At 41.7% G+C, this 19,431-nt stretch overlaps 1 protein-coding gene across 2 annotated transcripts; it reads left to right on the plus strand.

Moving 5' to 3' along the window:
* The first annotated feature begins 673 nt into the window (after window positions 1-673).
* LOC110983277 (somatostatin receptor type 5-like) lies at window positions 674-13,931 on the plus strand. Of its 2 annotated transcripts, none has more exons than XM_022242406.2 (4): window positions 674-1,599; window positions 10,798-11,300; window positions 11,413-11,548; window positions 12,116-13,931. In XM_022242406.2, the coding sequence occupies exons 2-4, from the start codon at window positions 10,932-10,934 to the stop codon at window positions 12,715-12,717; spliced, it is 1,107 nt and encodes a 368-aa protein (XP_022098098.2). In that variant the 5' UTR covers window positions 674-1,599; window positions 10,798-10,931; the 3' UTR covers window positions 12,718-13,931. The 2 variants fall into 2 exon arrangements, with proteins under 2 accessions (XP_022098098.2, XP_022098099.2); XM_022242407.2 differs by having other exon boundaries at window positions 10,801-11,300.
* The last annotated feature ends 5,500 nt before the right edge of the window (window positions 13,932-19,431 follow it).

Raw genomic sequence — 19,431 nt, forward strand, 5'->3', positions numbered from 1 at the left:
AATCTTTGTGAAATCTTTATAATAAATCGACAAAGCCAGTAACAGATTGTAACTTTCGTGGGTCTTTTAATAATTTTGTTATTCCCCTTACTGTGTCTATCTCTCCAGTCGAGGATGATAAAGGTTGAAGCGAGTTTAAAGGGAATACTAAATTATTTGAAGGGTTTCTACAGTGTTTTTTTAAAACACAAATCTACCTTTGTGTCTCAGGTGACCTAATGCGCAGTTTTTGTTTCACTACTTCAAAGTGTACTTTGCTGCCTTTTTTGTTTTTATGCCAATGAGCTTGAGTATTTCCATATTCTTATGTAAAACTCTGATGTCATCCTGGGAAAAACTTTGGACAAATTCGATCAGCGACAAATTGTCAACCAATGGTCGATTTTAACTGGTAACCTATACATGAAATATATACCAGGGACCAGGCAAAATCGACCACTGGTTAACGAATTACCGCTGATTGAAGTTGCCCCTCAGTGTTACTTTGTTTTGTGCACAAAAAAGTGCTAAAATTTTTAAGAATTTGCTGGCTTAACTTTTCTTTTCTTGGATAATTCCGTGTTGTGCAAGTACATTGCAATGAGCAAGAAAAACACTTTTTCTGAACTGTTTTCAGTTAGTAAATTCTGGGTCACAATTTGAATACGAACACCAGTGTTCTGAACCGTGCATTCCCTGGATGACATCACATCAACAGTCCCCTCAGTTTTAAAGGAAAGCATAAAAGATTCAGTATGTTTAGGAAATTGCAAATCTCAACACACTGAACCTAATGGTTTTATACATTAATGGCGAGTATGAAGAACGAAGTATGCAGAACTGTCTCTCAGGAAAATTCGATGCTGGTACACTTTAAACAGAAAAGGTAATCAGGCAAACATCTATGTAATGTATCTTGCCCGTGACTGGCTCTCAGACTACGGATGAGTTCTACCCTTGCTTAAATTTGTCGTGCGCGATTACTTCCAATATAGGCAGTTCAGTACAGCAAGTCCTTCCCGGAAGCAAACGCAACGGCAGATCTCATTATAATGCTGAGCGTTCTAACTGTCATCGTCGTGGCGGGACGCTGTTGACGCCACGGAGACGTTTTCCCTTTGAACTCTACTTCACGCGAAACATGCATAGAATCAGACGGAACAGATACCACCCTCAAAGCATCATTCGATTCCTTACAAGACATGTGGATCAAATTTATCTGAGATAGTCCAGGAGGGGTTGGCCAGGCACGTGTATGATTAACCAAGACATCAACCCTGGATAAGCTCCAACTATGTATCCACCCACTTGATTCAAACGTGTGGCGTCGAATCCATTGGACTGCGCCTGGAAACAACAGTCGCAGCTGGAGGCGAATGCGGCTGGTCGCACAGGTTCCATCCTTGGAGGAGCGCTTCCTTCATGAGTCTCATATCCCTACTACGCGAAGTGTCGACACTACCAGGCAGAATAGTCTCGTGAAGCCAATCGTCCGTTGCGGTGCACTCGTACAACTTATAGGAAGCCGTTTATCTCTATACAAGTTGCTTTTTCAAAATTCTTTGTGATCAAGCTTCGCTGGCTGGATATTTGCGAAACCTCTACTAGTACCGAAAACAGGTAACTGCCGATTGTTTTTCCCCAGTTTACCACCTGTTCCAAACATTGTTGTTAAACCATTAATTAATTTTATTTATTTATTTATTTTATTTATCCAGGGTGAGCAAAATCAGTAAACATACTGGTTTCCATTCGGGCCCTGTGTTTTCAGTTAATTAAAAACAAAAGCACCATAAAAAAAGACATTAAAAGTAGTAAAACTAAATTACAACATAAATTACAGAGAGCATAACATCGAGTAATGTATTAATGAAAATAAAAATATAGAGAGTAAGACACAAATATAAAAACATATGTGTATTCTGTAAACAATTGTTGAACAAGCTCAGTTTTAAAAACTGGAAGAGACTCAATTTGTCTGAGAGTATTCGGTAGATCGTTCCACATTTTAGCCCCAGAAACAGCAAAGCTCGAGCGCAGGCTTTCCGTCTTGGCTAAGGGAACCCTCAGGGTAAGGTTATTATTTTGCCTCGTGCAGCTGTTAGTAATTTTGAGAATAGATCTGCCCTATCGGTAAAACTTAACCATTTCAATTCATTGAACATATCAGTAGAAGCAGTTCGGTATGGACAACTAAGAATGTATCTGGTGGCTCTTTTCAACATTCTGTTGAGCAGCTCACAGTGTGCATGGTAACGGCTTGCCTTATAAGACTGTAAACAAAAAACAATGAGATTAATTTAGCTTTGAGTTGGATTTGTTAATTTTGTACTAGGTTTTGCCTCGAATTATAGTATAATCACTCTGTATGCTCAGTGTGGTTCGAGAGTAGCGAAAAACAATCGCAGGCTTTTCTCGGTTGGGATCCAATCTCGCTGAAAATACCGCCAGTATAATACGTCGTAAAACATGGTGCAAAATTAAAATTCCTGACGGAAAGCTAAATTAGTATCACTGACTGCTTGTGGTGCCCGCTGCAGCGTTGGATTCGAGCCAGCCAGCCAATCCAGCTAATCTTGATGGTTTGAGTGGTTAAGACGTGTGGATGAAGCCTCAAGTGTCTATTCGAATTCAAGCTTAAGCCTACGTGCGTTTTCGCAACTCTCAAGAATTCTGAATATGCGTCGGTGTATTGAGGAGAAACCTGATATAAATGCATACGAATGACTTTGCCAACTGGACACAAATATGAGCTTTTTGTTATTGTGGGTATGAATCAGAAATAACCCTGGCTGTCGCAGATCCCAAGACCACTTTCTACATGTGGCATTACCGACTTCCTGCGATGAGTGTTCAGTTCCCGCATGATCAGCACAATACAACCATTAATTAATGTGACAAGTCCCGCTCCTTGCCTTGTTTACTGTAGGGGCTCATTATTCTGCTGTTCTGCTTCAAAAACAGGATGTTTGTATCCGTGCAATCTCATTCGTTACAGTCCTTCCCCGTTTTTTTTAACTGCGTGTACATGAAACAGTGACGCTTTAGGTAGAAGGGCCTGTTTTGTGCATCAAGATATACATGTACATACTGGCACGAACTGTGAACTGGGAGTTTTTATAAAGAGGGAAGAAGCTAGCGAGAAAAAATCGGCATGGGCAGCGGGTTGTGGAAATGGTTTTGTGTAGGAAGCTGTGTAAACCACCAGGGAATAATAGCAGCACTTTCAGAGCTGCAGATGGAAGTTCCCCTCCGACATGGAAATGTCAGGTTTTTCTTGAGAAACGGGGTTTATTTTTAGCTAAGGTCGGTCAACTACTTATTATGTTGCTAGTGATTAATAATCAAGAAATTTATTAATAAATAGTTGTAAAAATATAATATGTTTAAAAATAAACAAAGAAAAAGATTAGTCCCATCAATGATTTGTTGGACTAATTAAGAAAGTTATCGGCAGCCACGTGACCGTGGTTCATTATTGACCCTTGATATCAAATCGTAGAGCTTCCTTGTCCATTAAAACTTCCCTTTTTAGTTCTCTAATTCATATTTTATTAGCCTCGTGGGAGGGTGGATGGGAAATATATGAAATATCTTGGGTCAAAAAGTACACGGCTAAGGCATACACAAAGTCATACAAAGTTACGAATTAACTTTAATTTCCGTAATTTTTAAATTCGTTAAGTGAACAAACTCATGTCTATCAATGTAAAATATGAGTTCCCCTACGTGGCCAAAATTTATGCCCAACAAAAAACATCTTGATCCACTTGGGGAAAATAGAAGTTGTACAACAGGACTTAATCTGCAAAAATGTTTCAACAGTGGCCATCACAGTGATGCATATGCATGCGACGGTACCCCTTCCTCGTTACACGTCCATTTTTGACACAATTTAAAAATAAAACCAAATCTGTGAAGAAATCTGTGTTGTGTCTGTCTGCGGTTTTTTTAAAACCATTCTTCAGAAATCATATGTCAGTGGCAATACGAATACGGTTATGACCAGTGGCGTATCTGGATATAGTTTCCAAAAAACGACCGTTTATTTTTTCATCCGTAGCAGAATCTTTATACTCCCAGAAAGCTGGTAGTGCCTTTTCTCGAATGCTGGTCCTTTCATTTTCCATAAAATGAATTTTTAAAAGAATGCTAATACGACTCCAGTGGGACACCTTGTAATGAAGCGGAACGTGTCAACTTTTGGGACATTAACCCAAACCCTGGGCCAGTGGATGATACCCATGATGTGACTGGTAATAGGAACCATCAGAGGGCACGACAGGTACTGCCTGCTCGTATTGAATCACTTGTAACCTGCTTTGTCAGAATCTGGAAAAGAATAAGAGGGAATAGCCTGTATATGCAATGGTAATATTCATGGTGGAAAGAGAAAACATGTAGCCCGTTACAGAAACTGGAAAAGAATACGAGGTAATAGCCTGTATATGCAATGGTAATATCCACCGTGGAAAGAGGAAACGTGTAGCCCGTAGTGAGAGGAAATACAGTACACCACTTCACCCAACTTTGATATTTCCCAGGCGTCTCACACCTACACCCATTGTGCCAGCCGCAAGTGGAAATCTTCCCCCTGGGCCGATGTTGTGATAATGGAAGTGCAGGGGCGGATCCAGTCTTTTCCATTGTGGAAATAAACTCCCTGACCATATTCAGCAGACCGTTGTTGAGACAAGGACACAGAACATCTCAGCAACGATCACTCTTTTTGAGGACTTCAACGATCTTCTGCCTGATTCACGTCAGATCCGGTCGACTTGCTCCAAATGACTGACATCTAAATCGTTCGACGGATCTTCCTTGATTGCCCAGATTATTTCAACTCGCTGTTACGTCAAGTCCCACATGGCTCAAGTGTCCACTGTTTCATCCTCTTGAAGCCTGTCTACGAACTTAACTTCAAAAGGAAATAAGCCACCCTTACTCATCCCCAGTGCGACTCTGCAAGCAGTGTGCTCCACTCACTGATGGATCACATGTCGTTATGGGGGCAGATCCTGTTCTGGACCTTCAGCCAATGGATCTGTTGATTTGTTTTCTCAAGAACTTAGTTCCTACAAGAACTGACAAACACTAGACTACTGATCAAATTCAAAGTTAATGAGACAAAGGGATCATGCTTGCAAACACAGTCACTTAAAAGTTAATGGCGTTGGTCACTTAACAAAGTTCAAAGGTAAATAAGAGTTGCAAAGAGTAATTATAACCAATCCGGGCAAGATCCAATCACATGTCTGGGAAGGTGGCGCAAATACATTAAAACATCAAGAAATCTTACAGCCAAACACGTCCATATTCCAGGTGCTGGGTACCCTCTGGGAACCGCAGCTGCAATCAGTACTCGCTTTGATACGATTTGTGGTCAGCTTCCGCCATTGGATGAAACATTACCTATACCGGGTAAACGCTACCGGTAATCTCCCCCGCCTAAGATATATTATGGCCAAATACATAAACAGGCGCTAAGGAAGTTTAAGCCGTCTAATAAGATTAACCAAATCCAAGTTACCTGTAAACCACAGGCGGGGGGGGGGTCAAACACGCCCTGCTCTGAGACCAATAAAATAAGAACTGAATGCACCAATACCATTGTAAACAATGTAAGTCATGTAGGCCTACCATCGTTTCCACTTGTCCGCAAGAACGAGACATGAAAAAAAAATCCGCGGTCTGACCCCCATCCGGGAAATATTCCTGGATCCTGGATTATGTCCTGAACTGGCTGAACCACTAACCAACATAATGCATATTTGCATGAGGGAGTGGTCCTTACCTGGTGGAAACTGCAGTCCTTACTCCTGGGGCAGTTTTACGTCTTTTGATCTGTTACGACCTATGTCACTAACGTCATTGGCTTCCGGTGCTTTTTAGCTGACACTGCATGAAGTATTGTGATGTTCATGACATCTCCGCCTTTCGTTTTGGCAATCTTGAGGGATACTCCAATGTCCTTTATCTTGCAGATACATGTACGTTGAAATTTGTACCGAAGGAACTCGACAGAGATACCATGTTTTTACCTTGCCACAATAGACTTCACCAAGGCATTTAAATAGGGTTAATCTTTCCGTTGTTATTTCCAAAGTAATTCCAAAAAGGTGCCTTTCCACATGCACGTCAACACTTGCGCCAAGCGTTGCGTATATCCGTCAAAAAAGCTCCCGGGGCGATTTTGACGGCTGAACGCAAGGCACACGTGTTTGAATATGTTAACGAAATCGATTTTTTGTCCGTGAAAGTGAAACGCATGAACGCATCGTGTACGCAATGCACCAAAAACGTTACATTTATGGACAGGTGGTACCCGAAACACATAAATAAAGCAAAATGTTATTTTAGACACAAAGTCGGCTAGGGGTTCAGGAGTACTTTATATTTTCTTTAAATTTTATTTTCTAATTATATTTTCTTTATCTTATTTTCTTATTATTCATGTGTCACAAGATTAAATACCAAATAAACATTGCATACCGAGTATGTTTACAACTTTCCAGAAACGTGTTACACAATATACACTGCATTTCATCTCAGGAAAGAATTCACTATACTGTTGTTGTTTAAACTCCCAAGCATTAATCCTTAATGTGCAAATCTCTTTTATTATGTACAAAATGTATTTACCTATTAACCTTTTAGTCACAGTAACTAACAATATAAATGCAGGTAAGTCTTATAATAAATGGACAAGCTTCAACCCTTCCAACTCCACCGTCATTATCAACAATCAGATTGAATTTAGGTGTAAACATCTTAATGCTTAAATGTAATACAGTGTTTTGGTGGGGAAATAACGCCTACTCAGAGGAAATCCTGAACCCCCAGAAGAGAAACCAACAAAGGGTGGTCGTTGGGGAGGTGAAGGGATATTCTCGTTTATGGCGAATGTGTTGCTGTCACCAGCACTGCACTGAACTCATCGCCTGTCGTGATCGTCTATGAACAAAACCTTCCACCAACCACGTTCGCGCTCATCACATATCGGCAGGCATGGCATGAGACTCACCGGCCAATGACTGTGCGCCACTGCCCTCGTTGCTTGCATAATTAGGGATCGTCGCAAGTTTTGTTTACCAGTTAATGTTGCCATGTAAACACTGCTGTAAGGGACGATAGTCTAACACTCAGGGAACCGCGTTCCATAAAGCAGATTAGATATGGAAAGGCGCCTTTATGTGTTTGGAGATCAGTAATTCATGCTACGCACGCATCGTACTACACAAGTCCTGAGTGCCGTACATCGCCATTATTTCTTTTCATGACGGACAACATGCCAAACGCATTAATTATACTGTCACTGGCTATCAATTAAATGTAATGTCACATTTGAAGCTTTAAGCATTATTATTCAGAGCGATTTTAAATGTAATTTGCATATTTTGAATTGCTTCCAATGCTTCTGGTGGCTTATATACTTTGTGCATTTTGAGAACACAAGGTGCTCCCATCTAACATTATGGTAACTCTTTTACAAACCTATACGTAAAGTACATTTTTAGAATATACGTGTACATCCCCAGTGTGTCACACAGCTGCTACCCAGTCCTAGTCTAAGAAAACAGAATTTATCAAAAATAAACCCACCGAATTATGCTTAGGCTCACGGAAAACATCTGTTCCACAATTCATCAAACCCTCGAATAACTTGCTTTCTTTCACCATTCCACATAATGTCCCAGATCATGGAGTTATGTGCAAATATAACTTACTTTATTGAGTTGTCTCAAATGCACGGCAACTGTATTATTTTTGTTAGTTGCGTGGACCCCTTGGTTGCTTTTTACCCGGCAAGTTTTCCTCGTGTGCCTTTTCAAAATCTTTGTTATCTTCATAACATTTTATTTCCTCTTATGGACTCACGTGTAATTATTTTTTTTATGTGTACATGATGAGTGACCCTTTCAATTGCTACTGTTGATTTAATACAAAAAGAATAAATAAAAATAAGCTTGGCCTCGCCCCTGGATACTCCACTGGCAAGGAAATCATGGTTTACTTTCAAGTCCCTCCCATAGGGCTAAGTCAATCCGAATATCCGACCTTCAATTCGATCGAATGTCCGAATATTTGATCCTACCAACCGGCAGATTATTGATGATTAAACCGTATTCAAAATCAGTTGCAGTACTGCACACAATAATAACAACTATCTACACAGGTCTAGGAGTAATCTCCAGCCACAATTTAGCAAGATTTAAGAGACGAACCATTTCTTAGTACCCTGTTGAAAATGTCTATTCCTTTTAATATTTTTAATGACGTGTTTACTTTTTGAGTCGTTAGAAGATTTCTGTCGCTGTTCACTAAATCTGCTGGAAACAAGCCTCCATAGTGATATTTTTCTCATTTAAGACAAAAGAAATTTCTCCCTTTCTTTTCATGAATTTTGTTTTCGAATATACAAATTCGGAAAATAATATGCGAATATTCGTTTATTCGGATATTCGGCACAGCCCTACTTTCCCAGAAGGACACACAGACGTGGAACATAGACCTTGTGTCATTCAGATGAAAGTAGTGATCAAGTACTGTATTTCAGATGGGATTTCAAGCTATTCATGGTGACAGACGACTAAGATGGAAAGCTTGCGGTAAACACCATGCAATATCTCTTTTTGAGTCTGTGTGATTCTGATAAGAACCGGAGAGGCTCTACTGTATTTCATCCAGGGAGCTTTCCATACAAACTTGATTGGAGATCCATACAGAGCGATGGAATAACGTTTTTGATCGTACAAATGGAGGACCTCTCTTCAATTACAATTGCATTTTTTCCACACTTAGGAATCAATCTAGACCTTTGGATTCTGTCATTTCCTAATTTGGGTCAACGACCAAAGATGCGGTTCCCAACTGTGCACTATCGGGAGGTTACCAGGGAGAGGCGATTCCAGTAGCGCCTAATGGGGAATGTGGATATTAAATGGACAATAGAAAAACACATTCCATTTCAGAAGTGGCCCCAATCTGGCCACACGAGCTCTGGTAATTATAACCAATCACTTAGACTGATGTGCCTTATATAAAACTGAGCAATATTGATTACCAACCTAGCAATTAACAAACCAATAAAGCCTGAAAAAAGGTCACTCGAAAAGCTTCCGGGATCCTCGCTCGGCTCGCCTGTGGGGAATGGGGCCCGCCGAAACACTTTATAAATTTTTTTAGAAGAATGATTTCTAACGGAAACCACTCCGAGAAACACGCATGCCGCGGAATTTCACCTTCTGTAAGTAATATTGTAGAAACATCACCTAGAGAGGGATAAAAAAAACCCCGAATGTTATTAACGACCTAAATTTCACTCCCGGCATCATCGTCTCTGGGTCTTTGTGTTCATGCACGTTTGTTTTTACTTCATGTACTTTCGTGAGAACGAGAATGGATAACGTTGCGAAGATTAATCTACCTACGTGCAATGGGTTCGAGATTCAGTTAGGCTGGCTCGATGCAGTTCTTGTTAGCAAATATTCTATTAGACTTAATTTTGCATAAACGCAGATTATCCCTTAAAAATGTATTTCCAACTGCTAAACTTATTTGGTTCTATTTTTTCGGTTCTCAGTTTAAAGACCACCATAAAATAATTGGTAACTTTTCCTCTGCGTACAAGTACACCGCGTTACACTGGTCTTCATGTCTGTTTTAGATTTTTAGAGGTGAAAGATATTTCTGATATTTCTCTATTTCTATAAATTAATATATAAGCAATTTTTTTACTAAGTTCCTTATAACGGGTGATTTCAGGGGTCAACTTTCAGGCTCTGTTGACCACCAAAAGGACCGATCTAATTCTTGACCGACCGACACACCCAACCTATCAACCTACTAATCTAATGCCGGCCCAGTCAGACCTACCAACCTGTTAAGCTATGGACTATGAAAAGCACTCCCTCATCGGTTGAAAAGAGCCACGTTAGTTGGGAGTGTTAATTTTGTTGGTATAGTGACCGTTGCGCGTTCTTGTCATAGCCAATAAGATGGTGGAAATGCTTGGCGGGGCGGTCAAAACATGACCTCTGGGTAGCATAGACTCTTTTATTAATAAATTCATGATTGTGCACGCTTATAATATAGACATTAATGACCATGGCGGCAAAACAGCCTCTGACACCATTACAGACATCTACTCTCTGGTAAAATGGAGTTTTTGGAGTACTACAAAGACTTCCAAATTTCTTTCGTTCCAAACGCAAGAGGTCGACAGAAATCAGCGGGGCTCCCTTTTCAGAGCTTAAACATAAACCGTGCGATTGGGGGTACCATACGTCACTGGTTGTCGCGCTGAATCGAAGACCAGGGGTTCCGAGTCTCGACTTCAACTCTGATCGTCAATCAGACTTGTGTTTAATCTCTGAGCTTGACGTAATACCTCATGTTTTGCTCAAGCAAAATTTAACTGTACAATGTCGTCCAGTATAGGAGAAGATTATTTTTTTACTAATTTTGAGGTTAGAGGCGAAGTCTACGACGAGAAGACTTGACTTAGAAATGAGATTGGTCTTTGGCACATGCGCAAAACGTTACCGGTACCTTTATTGGTGCGTGGTACTCTAGATCACCAAGTTATTTACTTCACGTATTTGGAAAGGAGCCCTGTTAATTTCTTTTAATGTCGTGCGCAGATTTTTTTTATTTCGTTCAGTATAAAACCCTCAGACTAGAAGATTGAAGCTATGACGATATTAAAGAAGAACAAACAGTGAAAAACTCTGCAAATGACCTGCCAGTCCATTTAGCCAATCAACCAACCCAAATCAAATGATCCATTGGCAAAACTCTTTGCATGTTCTTACTCAGCAGGAAACGGATGGATGTGTTGCAGCTTTCTTTACGTACCACCCTGGAGGCGATGTAGGATTTACGCCTGAGTGTAACCGACCATAAGGAGAAATACAGGGATCTAAAATCACAGACGAAGTCTGTGTGACGAGATGAACTCTTGGAATGTAACAACCACAAACAGCCCCAGCTTGGCGACGGTTGATACGACAAACAACTTTGCTGTTGGCCCCACGGACGGCCTGCCAACCGAGGAATTTGTCTTCAGCTCGGCAGCCAAGATTGCATTGACTGTGGTCATCTCCGTGGTGGCAGCGACGGGATTATTCGGCAACGCCATGGTCGTATTCATCGTCATCCGCTACAAGGACATGCACACTGTCATCAACTACTCATTTGCTAATCTAGCCCTGACTGACATGACTTTGCTACTGTTGGACGCCGTGCCGACCGCTGCAGACACAGCTGGGATCAACCTGTCGGCCCTTCTTGGCTGCAGAGCACCTATTTATCTACAATTCGTAAGTTATCTCTTCGCATTTAAATCAAGGCGCGTTTCAGAAAGAATCCCCACAAAGCATGATTAATTAACGGATATGAGATTAATCCCTTCTTTCAAATTTTCATCTGTAGGTTACTGCTGAGGTGACTAGCCTTACACTAGCCTTTCTCTCCTATGACCGTTACCGTCACATTTTGCACCCACTGGAAACCCTACATCAGCGATCTTCTGGAACATTGCTGAAAATATTTCTCTCCATATGGCTAGGTGAGTCCATATAATCACGCTTCATTCGTTACTCCAGCTTTGGTATGGACGAAAGTACAAATACGCCATTAGCTACCTTACATAGCACCTTTTTTTATTTACAATGAAACTTGATTTCATTTGATTTTGAATTTGTTGTCGACTGGCAAATTTGTTACTGAGAGTGTCATGTATGGATCACACGATCCCGCTCTAAGTTCTGACAAAGGCGGGTGTAGTGTACATCAGCTCACGTGGGTCTGTGAGAGTACCCTGTAGACCTTTTTCCTGTGATGTCACAATCGTGCTGGACCGCGATGTGTTGTGATGGTAATAAATATATAGTGTTGTGATGGACAACACTATCAAATCAAGACAAACTTGTCAAGCATGCAGCGTTCGCACTTGCGCTTGCACTTGGTTGGATCTACCCGTAGGAATATATGTGATCACCGTATAGCCAAGGCGGTCCACACGTGGTGGTATTGTTTACATTTAGCGCAATCCAGTCCCGTGGGTGAAAAGTTCTATAGCCATAAATGCAAATAATGTCACTGTCATGTGTCTTTTTATGCTTTCCCTTTGCAGTGTCCTTCGTGGTACAGATCCCATCCGTCCCGTTCGCCGGTTTGACGGCAGAGGGCGCATGCTCTGAGTACAACGCCCCCTGGGGTCAGCAGTACTTCTTCTCCTACATCTTCCTCTTCGCGTACATCGTTCCTTTTAGCATCATCGTGATGTGTTACCTCAGGATTGGCCGGAAGATGCGGGAAGCCGGTCTGCCAAGTAGTCTGACAGCCAATAGACGTAGGCGCACAGTTAACATTACCCTGACGGTCATTATCTTGTACGCCCTCTGTTGTGCGCCAGTACACATCGTTCATATGTGGATGGCCTTTGACCCAGAAGTTACACCCAAGAGCCCGAGGTACGTAGAGCTGCATACCGTAGCCAACGTCGTGATGTTTTTCAACAGCAGCGCCAACCCGTTCGTTTACGCCCTCATCGGTCAGTCATTTCGCAAACATATGAAAGGTATGGTGAAGTCAACCGCAGAATGCCACATGAAATGTGTAGCGCCTAACCCGAGAATTAAAAGCCGGCAGAGTGAAACTGAGCCCCAGACAGCTCACATATCATCAAAGCAAACTGTCTGGTCATCAGAAAACTCGCTCTCAACCTGGCTGTAGGCTGACGGATCACGCCAGTGTGCAACGCAAAAGGATGTAATTATGTATGGATACCAAACATATTTTCTTACAATTTAATGACTTTTGTCGAAAACTTATGAATATTGCTTTCTACTAACTTGTATATTGGCAGTGTATTTTTAAGCACCTTTAAATGCTATAAGGGAACAGTTCCCAACGTTACATGTATCTGGATTCTGTTCGTGCTCACCACATCAGTCTCCAGTAGTTATCCCCCGTCCTAGCGTCGCTCGCGGAGCCCGGCCCCGGAGCACCGGCACCTGGGATGGGCTAAATCCCTTCCACAGAATTTGGTAAAGGAAGTATAGTATGCTAAAAAGCATTATGGGTCGGTTGCTACCTTAACCAATGTTGTTGCCTTAATCGTGCACGTGTCAAGTGCACTCGGAAGTGTTAACCCGTGGAGCAGGTCAAACATCCGATCCAGTGAGTGCTCGAAGAAATTTTTGCGTCATGCATCTTGATGTGATTACCTCATCCCCAGGGTCCTGGGGACGAACCAATGAAGGTATTGCTGGTGGTGCTCATTTCTGCTCGTCCTCATAACTATCCCAATGCATAATTGGGTTAACTTTGGCAGAGCACGAGAATGCAACCACCCTAAAGCACGTTCCAGGCGGTTGCGATACACCCTAACGCATACGACAATCTCGTTTCCCCACAGTTGATTTTAATAGAGGGGTTGTCAGCCAGTGCCATCTGCCCTTGGCGCTCGTCTCCATGGTGTCGTCACGGTATGCTTTAGAAATAATGAATTATAAACCTAGGCTTATTTACACACGGCATACATCGTAGGGTGCGATGATTGTTGTTTGGAGAGGATGGGCACGAAGAACTGTTAATACATTTACTTCCTTAGTTGTTAATGGACTTGATACAAAAAGAATAACTGGTTCCCCAAAAGGAAAACAAACATGATTCCAGTATTTAGCACGATTTATTAAAAATAATTTCAAGCTATTCCCCGCCTTTCATCCCCACTTCTCTGTGTTTTAATATATTGCCTGTAACGATTTGCGTGTCTTTGAAAACTTCTCGCTGTCTTAATTCCACTTGGTATTTACCAAAATCTCCTGCTTACCTACTTTCGTAGCCATCAATATCTTCTCGTCGTTCACGATTAGTATTGTTCATGTTTCAAGGAAATAAACGCTAAGAAATTGAAGTGAACTAAATAATGACATCGAAACTGATGCAGTTATTAACTTCAGCGCTTCTCCAGTCTTCAGTTTCCATGTGGGTTGAGGCGAGTGGCTCGCATTCATTGTGACAGCTGGGCTGCTCCACGTGTGTTACATTGGCTTGTCTACACAGTTCATTGAACTGGCTGCAAAGTATTGTCGTCCAGGGCCACATTAATGTTGGATGATGACAATCTCAGATAATTTATCATGGGATGACGACATCGTAAAAGTTGGATGATGACATCCTCAGATAACGACAATAATCCTTAGCTCAGGAAGTCTTCATCCAGAGACATCCACCAAGTGTGATGTTGTGAGAACTAAATCAGTGCAAAGCGAAACACACAAATTTATCTTAATAGAATAATTTATTACCTATTTACAGTCCCGAGGTTCAATCACTCATGGTTTTGTACAATTCCTCAAATGAAGATATTCATAAAAACTGACGTCAGAGAATTGCTTTGAAGTTTGATTAAAAGACCTGCATTAGACGCCAAAACACCAAACCCTATGCTTTGAAGGTACAATCACAAGAAAAAGAATTACAGGAGTGTAAATAAAGTCAGCTTCAACAGCAAAATATTCCACCACTACACCACATGTAATTACCGATAAGTGAAACAAAATTTACTACGAAAGCCATCAAGGCTACTTCCAAGTTCAAGAGAAAATATTCACCCGATACTAAGGGTAAATTATGCCACACAGGCTAAATGGTGCCACACAGGCTAAATAGTGCCACACAGGCTAAATAGTGCCACACAGGCTAAATGGTGCCACACAGGCTAAATGGTGCCACACAGGCTAAATGGTGCCACACAGGCTAAATAGTGCCACACAGGTGGAAGTGTCGTACACAAAGTAAATTATAAAACCAAGCCTTTAATACAGTGTGAAATAACAGTTTATCTTGGCCCGCATCCGCCATGGACGTCTACGGCAGTCGTAGCGCTCCGCCAAACAGCTAGTCACGCCCTCACTAGACACAGCACAGAACAGTGGAGAGCATCTTGGCCGGACCCAAGGTAGTAAAACTGCCATAAGGTAGGGCTCTAGTTTGTGGTTTCACGGTTGTCTGCAGTCAGTCACCAGTTCCAGGTTCATTTGGAGGTCTGCTCAGAATGGGGAAAAGATGTATAAGCTCACAAAGTATGGCAACACCAAAGAGCACAAGGCCCTTAGCTGAAATTACTCTTGCTGGATTGGAGAGAGCCTGACCACTGGTGTTAGAATGCTTTACAGCAAGACAACTGACTGACCATGGGTAGCACACCTTCACTCTAATACACCACACTCCCTCACACTCCAGTGCACCCAGTGAAAAGACCACACCCAACTGAAACATCCCAACTGCTTGTACTTACCATTTAAATGCAAAGTCCACAATCTAGAGCCCCAAGCAATGTTGTTAAATGCAAATCAATGACATCACAAACTGAAATGAATATTTAAATCAAGCTGCTTCTCTTGTTGCAGCCAAAATTGGGAAACTCAATAAAACTCTACCTGAAAGAAAAAAAAGTGGTCATTTTAAACAATACAATGGGCTGAGACGTGACAGATGTCTACTTAACAACTTATAACAGGCGGTGAGACATCATCTAAATAATATCATGTATGGCAACAGGGGACACTGCTTTGAAAACACAACCATCTCAGGCCACATGTTTTCGAGGTGGTTTGTCAAGGCACCCATTGACAATTAATGTCATCATATCACTTTTACGATGTTGTCATCCCATGATAAATTATCGCAGGATGTTGTCATTTCCATTACTGGATGTCTTTGGGCATCTTCATTTTGGAAGATATGTCTTTCCGAGATCTGTTTTCAGAAACATATTTTAAGATTTTGAAAAATCATTTTTACGAGATGTCTTTTTTTCACAGTTCAGTTTTATGAGATTATATTTTTCGACTTCGTTTTTATGAGGTACAAAAAACGAAATTTGAAACAATTTCTTTGCAACTGGGTGTGTGCATTGCGTGTGTTTCCGAGCAATGGCGCTGCAGAGTTGGGTTCTTTTGTGAAGGGGTAATCATGAAAAATGCAAGGGAGTTTTAACAAATTTCCAATGCAAATAGGCATACGTTGTACGTGTGCTTAGATCGGATTAACCAGTTATAGTATGGTGAATCTGCGGGAAAGGTTATAAAACAAATATTTACTACTTCCTTTTGAGGTGTAGTAAAGCTAGCCTCCCCCTCAGTGATCCATGGAACATTCCATTTTCCCTCGGCTTCATCCCTCGGATAACAGAACGCTCACTGATAATCCCGGGAGGCTAGTCTCATTCATCTTTCGAAGTAGTCAACATTTTTGTATACATGTAATTTCTTAACAATGGGGCGGTTTTAGAGTGGTGTTCAGCCCTAAAGCATGACGTTGGAATGTGACCTCCGCATGAAGTTGTCAATCTCGTGCTTCTGCTACCCAGACAGAGTTTAAGAGATAATGTGCCACTGTCAGGGAATGTTTTGATACTATAGGTCGCAAGCAGGACACAAGGTATGTTCGTTTTAATTGTAATTGTTTTTTTTTTCATTGACTGTGAAGGCTAGGTGTGGGATCGAAAGCAAATGAAGGGTGCATGCTCTCTCATAATACGGGCGACTCACAATAGTGCGCCTCCAAGAGTTTGAAACGCGTTGGCCAATCACAACACGAGAAATCTGTCGACCCTCTCCGAACGTGCATTGGGTCGACAGATTTGGCGCGTCGTGATTGGCCAACGCGTTTGAAACTCCTGGAGGCGCACTATTGTGAATCGCCTGTATTGCTGTTGAGAAAATATATAGAGAGTAATAGACGGTCGATGGAAGGAATTAATCTTAACCCGATCATCTTACATTTAAGTACAAGTGTTGAGACAGGAAGGATAATTAGAGTGTTAATCTAGGTTAGGCCTGTATACTCAACACTAAAGGGATGGTTTGTGTACAGTTATTATTGTGCTAGATAATAATTCCTTCAGCAAGTGCACGTTGTGCACGATTTTCTACAGATTCGTGCATACCAGGAATTATTTATGCACAGCAAGGAGAAATTTCTCCTGGTAGTTAGTTTCACTATTGCGTGTGCATGTGGTAAAATAGCAAAATCATTCTTTAACATTAATTGACAACTGTCAGCATTTTGAACATCCACGTGGAAACAATAATTGAAAGCGCAGCAGGGCTTGCTCTATCTGATGAATTGCGAAGGAAGTCGTCATGGGTAGTGCTAATTATTCCAGTGGCAGGTGGGCCCAGATGAAAACGCTCAAGGTGTGCCGTGCTGACGGTAGATACGTCTGAGTTGTGCGCGCACGTAAGGGCACGCTGTCAAATGAAAACGAGCAATTCGTAACTCTGGATACCAGACCCATTGAATTTGACTACTCTACGAATCAAGGGTCCGGTATCACCCGGTGTCCGTGTGACCGGGACTGGGGGAATTCCTCCGGTTTCCGAAAATAGCTGAAATATTCCGAAGTCGTCACGTCTACATTCGGCATGTTCGGATGGTACCGTTGATGTTTGATTATTCCCGGCAAGGTAGGTACTAGGCTAGCTGTTGAACGTACAGTCTAGTATCCTAATGGCAGCTTTTGATCCTACAATATTTGACTTTGCACCAAAATCGAAGGTCGTCTTGGACGAAATCAATGCCAGGCGAAACACCCAAAGATACAGGGCCAGCCTGGTATCACCCGGCACCACTGTGCACCACTGTAATGAAATCGAAATCATCCGAGCTCTCAACTTGTGACCACAGACCATTTCGTCATATCTATTTATATCTGTAGGTGATGCCTGACCTAAGATTTTTCATCAAGGTCGTCAAGGAATCCTTGGCCAGGAAACCAGACTATGCAATCCGTTGCTGAATATTTTTTGGGATGGGGGAACCTGTCTACTTGCGGGAATCGCACAGTGTGTGTGGCGGCCGAGGAGGTCACCTGGAGCTAATTCTGCGCCTTATCATTAGACTTCGGCACAATATGAGGAAAAGTTTCCAAACCGCCAGCTATGCGCAGATTTTATTCGGGGGAAACAGTCTCAAGCACGGGGCAGCATTTGCCTAGCTCAGCCTCTCAGAAGGTTCACCATCCGCTGTGGACATTTTAGCCAAGGAGTCAAGGAGTCGCTTAGTTATTGGAAAAGATAAAATAAGGGTACGTCAAAAATTAGCAAACGTTTGGTTGGTGTTTCTGATAACGGAAAATTGTGGGGTATTCAATTTCTCATATCTTAAGGTTTCTTGATACCAAGAGCAGATGACTTGATCAAACGAAATGAAAAATAAGGCTGATTTTAGAAGAATACTACAGAATGATATCCTTTCATATGAGGTCACAGAAAGATTTGAACATAAAAGCCGAACTCTGAATAATTGACTGAATGGGACATCAAACCCCCGGAACCACGCGATATAAATTGCCAGGCAACTGCGTCGTCTTCAGTCAATACCATTCCGAAGTTATGTACCTTACATTAAATGAATTTATCCCCGGTAAAAATAAATGAAAACTGATGATATTATTACATTCGACAATATATCGCGGGACATGGTAACAATCAGTAATGTATTTTATGCTCATAAAAGAAGCTTACCCGCAAAACTGTAATCAGTTTCACCTCATTAAATACTCAGAATCAAGCCATCCTCTTTCCCTAGGATGTAGCTCTCTTGAAGATGAGATAAACCACAAGAGACAATTTGTGAATCGAACATCATCTTCTATCTCTGGACTAAATACCGTGAACGTCAACGAGCTCGTATTGGGTAATCAGAATACGGGCTCGAAGCTCATTCACCCTGCACTGAACAATCACGTTCAAAATTCGGCCAATAGTGACTGGTTATAGTGACATATAAGGCCATTTTGTTTTCTCCTCGTATACTCTTTGAAACTTTAGTTTTGTCTTAGAAAATGCTCCTTGTATACTAGACATCCATCTCTGACTTGATGAGCAGGTACCCAAGAAATATTAAGAAAATATTTTGATTGGAATCTGACTGGTTCACTCCTCCAAAGGTCCATGTCAACCAATACAGGCTTTTCCCAATAGCTCGCCTCCAAGAGTTTGCAACGCGTTGGCCAATTACAATGAGCGAAATCTGTCGACCCAATGCGCATTTGGAAAGGGTCGAAAGATTTCACTCACCGTGATTGGCCAACGTGTTTCAAACTCTTGGAGGCGCGCTATTGTGAATGGACCGTATTCCTATAATGCAATGAGAATGTCAAAACTTTATGAACAGTCGTAGAACGCGAACGAGAGGACCATCGCCAGGGAACACGACGACTGACCATTTACAAAATCCTTCGAAGGTTACCTTCCCTGAAATATGCCCGCAAAACCTTACCAGTACAGGTTCATTTCGAGTGGGTAGTTAAATCAGCTTAGGAATGGAAATGTTGACTGTGTGTCTGGTGTACATTTAATTTTAAGCACTTTAACCGGGTATGGAATTGTTGCTTCGGATGACACCTTTGCTGGACAGCAAAGATCCTAATAA

The sequence above is a fragment of the Acanthaster planci genome, linkage group LG06 (assembly GCF_054643075.1).
Source record: "Acanthaster planci isolate LZ-2023a linkage group LG06, COTS_SCS, whole genome shotgun sequence".
Lineage (NCBI taxonomy): Eukaryota > Metazoa > Echinodermata > Asteroidea > Valvatida > Acanthasteridae > Acanthaster > Acanthaster planci.